The sequence below is a fragment of the Dipteris shenzhenensis genome, chromosome 19 (assembly GCF_047967505.1).
Source record: "Dipteris shenzhenensis isolate YYH24624 ecotype China chromosome 19, Dip_SZ_1.0, whole genome shotgun sequence".
Taxonomy (NCBI): Eukaryota; Viridiplantae; Streptophyta; class Polypodiopsida; order Gleicheniales; family Dipteridaceae; genus Dipteris; species Dipteris shenzhenensis.
The window spans coordinates 7598832-7607181 of NC_141614.1; the positions used below are offsets into that span (position 1 = coordinate 7598832).

Here is an 8350-nt window from a genome sequence, read left to right on the forward strand (position 1 = left end):
TGTGTGTGTGTGTGTGTGTGTGTGTGTGTGTGTGTGTGTGTGTGTGTGTGTGTGTGTGTGTGCATGTGTTTAGATTTAAATGGATGGGCATGAACAAAGCACAAGCTAATTTACTAAAACATATGTAAAATGTAGCAATTGTGCTTAAGACAAGAGCTTTATATGTTTGAATTTCCAAGGAGAATATATGTATAATTATTTATTTGCAAAAGAGAATATATATATTTTTGAATTCAAGAGAAATTATACCTTTGAATTTCCAAGGAGAATATATGTATAATTATTTGCTTTCAAAAGAGAATATATATACTTTTGAATTCAAGAGAAAAAAGACATGAAGAGCCATTTTTAAAGCCACTAAGGGTTTCCAATTACTCACATGTACATGATTCTAGGGAACCCCTTGAATTTGTAGACCAAGACCAATTGGGAGATTAGTGAAACCATGATTGAGGACACGCAACGGGTATTGGAATGTGAATAGCATTAGTGGCCACTTCTACCCCATTGTGTTGTCTCTGACCATGAGTGTAGTAGCTTCTCCATGCATCCAAAATTGCTCTCAAATCTGCTAGCTTGGCAGCCATGCCCTTACAACATGTTGCATGCATAGTGGTCACTTGGATCATGTTGGTGGTCGTGATTGCACAGAACCCACCAAAGAACCTTGTATCTAAAAATCGTACCTTCATCCCAATCTCCATGAATCTTTTCTCTTGCTTGATTACATTGAAAACCTCTTGGTCAGCATTTTGTGGATCCCTCTTTCTCTCATTGTACCAATACTTGTAGAACTGTATTGTTCTCTCATTTGCCCTCACAAACACAAACCCAGCATTGGGGTAATTATTCAAGTCTGTCGGGCTACCATTATAGTTGTCACATGCAATTTGAAACTCAGCATCGTTGCCTTGTAAGAGTGAAAATGGATTACGGAGCCAAAGGACATCTGCATCCTGGAAAAAGATGCCACTTCATTTCTTCATCAATTCATGCTAGAAGTAAAGGGGACACCAATATAGCTTTTAAGTGCAAATACCAATATAGCTTTTAACTCCATCCTGGAAAAAGATGCCACTTCATTTTCTTCATCAATTCATGTTAGAAGTAAAGGGAACACCAACATAGCTTTTAAGTGCAAACACCAAAACGACCAAACTCCCAATGATGGACATGCCCACCCACCAACTCATTAATCACTCAATACATGAGATAATCTAATATTACTAGTGCCTCCTTACACTACAAAATAAAACACATTAAAAGGATAAGAATCTATCAAAGCATCAAAGCTATGCCGCTTATAACCAAAATATGTATTTAGTTATACCATAAAGAAAGCATCATTTGGGAAAAGATAGTTCTGATGCTCAAATCACATGCTCTAATCCTAATAGAACGAACTTTCAAGGCTTCCATACTAGTTCTTACAAGAGCCTATGGGTGCCGTTCGAGTCATTGGAGGGGGAAGGAGAGAGATAAACCGACGATAAACCCTTTTGCCCAGTATGTTAGTTGAGAGATTAGCAAGCCAAAATTTGGAAGGAAAAACAAGAGAAATTTTGAAACTTCAATTACCGTAAAGACGAAGCTGTAGTTCATCTCTAATACTGTCTTCAGAAACTTAATCCTCCTCCAGATCATCTTCACATAGTCCGCAGTGCGCCACAATTCTTCGGCTGAGAAGTTAACGCCTCCTGTTTTGATCTTCACGCAGAGTTGATGGACTCCCATACACCGTTTGTAAGCTCTCTGATCCATGCACGCAATAACCAAGTGGTTCAGCAAGCCCTCAGTACCATTGCCCTGATGAAAACCCTCGAGAAACAGATCGATCATTGTGTTGTTCTGAGCCCAAGCGGCGTTCAAGGTTGTGATGATAACTGTCCTGTTAGGCATCGCAGCCTTCTCAAACACCTTTTCGATACTTGTTCGATGCTACAAATTAACAGAAGTACACCGTTACTTATCGCACGATCGAGACCAATTTTTGGATGAACCACTTTAAAGAATTGCACTGTAGTTTGCATATTCATTTAGAGACAAGAAGAAATGAACATCAAAGGCAAGAGCTCCGGCCTCTGCCTACCAACAAAACCCATACATCGACATCACGCCCCTAGTAGCTTAATCAAATGGTCTCCCCAGTTCAGATTTCAGATAATGGCAACTGGAAAATTTGTGCATGAAGTACAGTTTCTGGTTAAAGCAAAAATACTAAAGTAATATGGTACCTGCAGAGGTCTCTTAGTACTCACAGAAACATCCTGTGGCGCTGTTTCTCCAGTTGAAGTATTGGGGGATCTCAACTGCATTCAAAACGTCACAAACATTTCACTATGGTACTCACAGAGTATATGTTTTGATTGCACGGGATTCACGCTGGCAACGACTATGGAGTTTCCCGGTGTTCTGAATGCTTGGGACTATCCATTGCTGGTATACGCTTCAATCCAGCGAAAAAGCCCTTTTAATCAGGAGACCAAAAACGAGACAGTACTAAGCACTCCCGGCACTCACTTGAATTGGGTCGCCTTCATGATTCTCCATTTTGAGGAAGTTTCTAAATTGCATGGGAATAATAGATTCATAGAAACCGGAGACCACAGCAAGGTACGATAAAGCTATGAGGCCGACACAAGAAGCAGCAGCCAAGGTCACCTTGCTTCTAAGCCTCCATAATGAGAACATCTGCTCACTGTATTTGTTCATAGGCTGACGTGAAATGCTGTGGACGATGCAATTGGGCGTCAAGTAAAGCCAATTCTGCATTGCTTGGACGATTTTGCCACAAATTGTGCTTCGATCTAATGCCATCAAAGTTGAGGGCACGTTGCGTGATGGAGATAAAAGCATTTCCACACAAAATGAAGTACGAAGACTCTTTTGACATAATGGATGACACCGGAATGAGTGGGAACCGCACTCGATATCGATATTTTCCTCGTAGCCCGAGGAAGTCAAGTTGCCTCTTGATTGGCTCGCACTACATGATAATTATATTTACCGATTTTCAAAAATTCTTAGGTTTGGATATAAAAATGGGATTTTACTGGAATTGATGGCAGTGTGATTCTCTTTTAGAGACAGAATTTTACATGTATGACACTTTGCATGTGCAAAATCAGCGAACATTAGTACAAATCAGTAAGCATCTCTCTCTCTCTCTCTCTCTCTCTCTCTCTCTCTCTCTCACATTCATTCCAACAAATACGATTGTCAAAATTAATATTCTACTTTTAAAGCCACCAATTTATTGAAATCATCTCCTGCGGTGCAAATTTGATAATATTCCTGTAAAATTGATAGCATGAAAACCCCATGAGTGTTTTTTGGACTCATGCAATACTCTTACACTACATAGTACTTTATGTGCGTAGCAGTCAACCCACAGTTTTACTGGCAAGATGCGGCTCCTCATAGCTTGCAAGAGAACTAGACAGAAGCTGCAAGGTAGGAAATATGCAAAGCTTGGTCAAGGCACAATGAACAGATTGCAGGGTGAGGAAATACACGGCACATTATTGAAATGGAAATGGAAGGCACTTTTGCAACATTTGTGGAGAAAGAAACAACAAGAAGAGAGAAGACTCCTTGCAGACCAGCAACATGAAGTGGTTGTAGATGCATGCATTTGATCATTGCCATAAGAGCAAAGAACATGAGCTGTAGTCTCACATTTGGTGGGAGCATTTGAGGCAGCAACAACACACCATTTAGGTGAATACTAGTCTCGAGTCTTCACAAGCTTTAGCCTACACCCTAAATTTATGGAATGACAACCCTACCAAAACCTCAAGAGATGCATACCTAAGAGATGATGCTCTCTAACCTGATGAATAGCCTACATAAAGTAGAAGGAGTAGGAGTGCAGTGGCTTAGATCAACTAGCTACAAAAAGGGTGGCATTAGCTATTGGCCCAACAATGCTGAAGATGTTGTCAATCAGAGGGACCAACATAGCTCCAACGGTTGCATGCAAAGTGGAAACAATGCACGATCATCCCAAACCGAGAAGTCTTTGGGCTTCAAGAGAACACAAGAATAGGAGAGACAGCATAAGTGCAAAAGTTATTGATCGAGTGACAACATTTTGGCACGAGAATACAAGAGTTTATCCATATAAGAAGCCTGCGAAAGCCATGGGAAAGAGCCAACAAGCATCGATATATACCGATACTTTATAGAAGATTTAAAAAAACATTGTGGGGAAGGACAGGGCTTGTTTCAGCCCCATTCTACCCCACTATTATTTTATTAAAATGTAAGAGCGACAACGCATGCAAAATTGCCTAAAATTTCAAATCATCATGTCTTATTACAAAATGACCCTTTCAAAGAGGGTAGTACAAAATTTGAAGATGAGATACAAAATGGAAATTTTTTTGAAGGTATGCTAAATATAATATGGTGAAATTAGCGAAGGTATGCTAAATACAAAATGGCAAAACTACTACTAATCTGACTTCAAACTACTAGAATCAAACCCGCCTATATTTGATCCCTTGACCTGTTTGCCTTTTCCTCATCCCTTAGCCTCTCTGCCTCTGCTTGATCCCTTTGCCTCCTCTCGCTCCTTCGGGTTTCCATCTGTAAGCTCCTCCTCCTCTATGTTGTTTAGGGTTTCCAAATTGCCATCCTAAGAATGAAATGATTTAAAAAATAAGATTACAGCTTAATTGTAAAATCAATGGTACTATCAAACATGCTTGAGAACAATGATGATTGGAGAAGACTTACATGCCAAGCAGCCACTGCAACCCAATTGATTGTATATCCTTGACACTCCATCTCCTGGAAAAATGGCCTCATCCCTAATTGCCATGCGTACCTGTACTCCTCGTTGATATGAGGATGGCTAATCATAGATTCTTGTGGACTAGAATTAGAGAGTTAGACGCAGTGCCATATATGGGTACTTAAACAAGTAGAAAATTAAATCATAAGAGAAATAGACTTACCATACACACATTTATATTACCTTCTTTCTAAAAAATATTTAATCATACATGTTTATATTTAGGTGTGTGTGTGTGTCCATGTGCCTATATGAAGATGCACATTAAATTACATATACCTGTGTGTGTGTATGTGTGTGCATGTGCGTGCAAGTGCACACATGTGTGCACGCGTATGCATGTGCATGTGTGTGTGTGTGTGTGTGTGTGTGTGTGTGTGTGTGTGTGTGTGTGTGTGTGTGTGTTTAGATTTAAATGGATGGGCATGAATAAAGCACAAGCTTTACTAAAACATATGTAAAATGTCGCAATTGTGCTTAAGACAAGGGCTTTATATGTTTGAATTTCCAAGGAGAATATATGTATAATTATTTATTTGCAAAAGAGAATATATATATTTTTTAATTCAAGAGAAATTATACCTTTGAATTTCCAAGGAGAATATATGTATAATTATTTGCTTTCAAAAGAGAATATATATACTTTTGAATTCAAGAGAAAAAGACATGAAGAGCCATTTTTAAAGCCACTTACTCACATGTACATGATTCTAGGGAACCCCTTAAATTTGTGGACCAAGACCAATTGGGAGATTAGTGAAACCATGATTGAGGACACGCAACGGGTATTGGAATGGGAATAGCATTAGCGGCCACTTCTACCCCATTGTGTTGTCTCTGACCATGAGTGTAGTAGCTTCTCCATGCATCCAAAATTGCTCTCAAATCCACTAGCTTGGCAGCCATGCCCTTACAACATGTTGCATGCATAGTGGTCACTTGGATCATGTTGGTGGTCGTGATTGCACAGAACCCACCAAAGAACCTTGTATCTAAAAATCGTACCTTCATCCCAATCTCCATGAATCTTTTCTCTTGCTTGATTACATTGAAAACCTCTTGGTCAGCATTTTGTGGATCCCTCTTTCTCTCATTGTACCAATACTTGTAGAACTGTATTGTTCTCTCATTTGCCCTCACAAACACAAACCCAGCATTGGGGTAATTATTCAAGTCTGTCGGGCTACCATTATAGTTGTCACATGCAATTTGAAACTCAGCATCGTTGCCTTGTAAGAGCGAAAATGGATTACGGAGCCAAAGGACATCTGCATCCTGGAAAAAGATGCCACTTCATTTCTTCATCAATTCATGCTAGAAGTAAAGGGGACACCAATATAGCTTTTAAGTGCAAATACCAATATAGCTTTTAACTCCATCCTGGAAAAAGATGCCACTTCATTTTCTTCATCAATTCATGTTAGAAGTAAAGGGAACACCAACATAGCTTTTAAGTGCAAACACCAAAACGACCAAACTCCCAATGATGGACATGCCCACCCACCAACTCATTAATCACTCAATACATGAGATAATCTAATATTACTAGTGCCTCCTTACACTACAAAATAAAACACATTAAAAAGATAAGAATCTATCAAAGCATCAAAGCTATGCCGGTTATAACCAAAATATGTATTTAGTTATGCCATAAAGAAAGCATCATTTGGGAAAAGATAGTTCTGATGCTCAAATCACATGCTCTAATCCTAATAGAACGAACTTTCAAGGCTTCCATACTAGTTCTTACAAGAGCCTATGGGTGCCGTTCGAGTCATTGGAGGGGGAAGGAGAGAGATAAACCGACGATAAACCCTTTTGCCCAGTATGTTAGTTGAGAGATTAGCAAGCCAAAATTTGGAAGGAAAAACAAGAGAAATTTTGAAACTTCAATTACCGTAAAGACGAAGCTGTAGTTCATCTCTAATACTGTCTTCAGAAACTTAATCCTCCTCCAGATCATCTTCACATAGTCCGCAGTGCGCCACAATTCTTCGGCTGAGAAGTTAACGCCTCCTGTTTTGATCTTCACGCAGAGTTGATGGACTCCCATACACCGTTTGTAAGCTCTCTGATCCATGCACGCAATAACCAAGTGGTTCAGCAAGCCCTCAGTACCATTGCCCTGATGAAAACCCTCGAGAAACAGATCGATCATTGTGTTGTTCTGAGCCCAAGCGGCGTTCAAGGTTGTGATGATAACTGTCCTGTTAGGCATCGCAGCCTTCTCAAACACCTTTTCGATACTTGTTCGATGCTACAAATTAACAGAAGTACACCGTTACTTATCGCACGATCGAGACCAATTTTTGGATGAACCACTCTAAAGAATTGCACTGTAGTTTGCATATTCATTTAGAGACAAGAAGAAATGAACATCAAAGGCAAGAGCTCCGGCCTCTGCCTACCAACAAAACCCATACATCGACATCACGCCCCCTAGTAGCTTAATCAAATGGTCTCCCCAGTTCAGATTTCAGATAATGGCAACTGGAAAATTTGTGCATGAAGTACAGTTTCTGGTTAAAGCAAAAATACTAAAGTAATATGGTACCTGCAGAGGTCTCTTAGTACTCACAGAAACATCCTGTGGCGCTGTTTCTCCAGTTGAAGTATTGGGGGATCTCAACTGCATTCAAAACGTCACAAACATTTCACTATGGTACTCACAGAGTATATGTTTTGATTGCACGGGATTCACGCTGGCAACGACTATGGAGTTTCCCGGTGTTCTGAAGGCTTGCGACTATCCATTGCTGGTATACGCTTCAATCCAGCGAAAAAGCCCTTTTAATCAGGAGACCAAAAACGAGACAGTACTAAGCACTCCCGGCACTCACTTGAATTGGGTCGCCTTCATGATTCTCCATTTTGAGGAAGTTTCTAAATTGCATGGGAATAATAGATTCATAGAAACCAGAGACCACAGCAAGGTACGATAAAGCTATGAGGCCGACACAAGAAGCAGCAGCCAAGGTCACCTTGCTTCTAAGCCTCCATAATGAGAACATCTGCTCACTGTATTTGTTCATAGGCTGACGTGAAATGCTGTGGACGATGCAATTGGGCGTCAAGTAAAGCCAATTCTGCATTGCTTGGACGATTTTGCCACAAATTGTGCTTCGATCTAATGCCATCAAAGTTGAGGGCACGTTGCGTGATGGAGATAAAAGCATTTCCACACAAAATGAAGTACGAAGACTCTTTTGACATAATGGATGACACCGGAATGAGTGGGAACCGCACTCGATATCGATATTTTCCTCGTAGCCCGAGGAAGTCAAGTTGCCTCTTGATTGGCTCGCACTACATGATAATTATATTTACCGATTTTCAAAAATTCTTAGGTTTGGATATAAAAATGGGATTTTACTGGAATTGATGGCAGTGTGATTCTCTTTTAGAGACAGAATTTTACATGTATGACACTTTGCATGTGCAAAATCAGCGAACATTAGTACAAATCAGTAAGCATCTCTCTCTCTCTCTCTCTCTCTCTCTCTCTCTCACATTCATTCCAACAAATACGATTGTCAAAATTAATATTCTACT

General features: G+C 39.9%; 2 protein-coding genes across 3 annotated transcripts; both read right to left on the reverse strand.

The window, feature by feature from the left end:
• Window positions 1–371: 371 nt before the first annotated feature.
• LOC147890010 (uncharacterized protein At4g15970-like) lies at window positions 372–2591 on the reverse strand. Of its 2 annotated transcripts, none has more exons than XM_087390760.1 (4): window positions 2521–2591; window positions 2259–2309; window positions 1579–1938; window positions 372–956 (listed from the first exon to the last, which is right to left on the reverse strand). In XM_087390760.1, exons 1-4 carry the CDS (start codon window positions 2572–2574, stop codon window positions 435–437), a joined length of 987 nt encoding a protein of 328 aa, XP_087246886.1. In that variant the 5' UTR covers window positions 2575–2591; the 3' UTR covers window positions 372–434. The 2 variants fall into 2 exon arrangements, with proteins under 2 accessions (XP_087246886.1, XP_087246885.1); XM_087390759.1 differs by having other exon boundaries at window positions 2235–2309.
• Window positions 2592–5551: 2960 nt separating this feature from the next.
• LOC147890011 (uncharacterized protein At4g15970-like) lies at window positions 5552–8013 on the reverse strand. Its single transcript, XM_087390745.1, has 4 exons — window positions 7639–8013; window positions 7353–7427; window positions 6696–7055; window positions 5552–6073 (listed from the first exon to the last, which is right to left on the reverse strand). The coding sequence occupies exons 1-4, from the start codon at window positions 7972–7974 to the stop codon at window positions 5552–5554; spliced, it is 1293 nt and encodes a 430-aa protein (XP_087246871.1). The 5' UTR covers window positions 7975–8013.
• Between the last annotated feature and the right edge of the window lie 337 nt (window positions 8014–8350).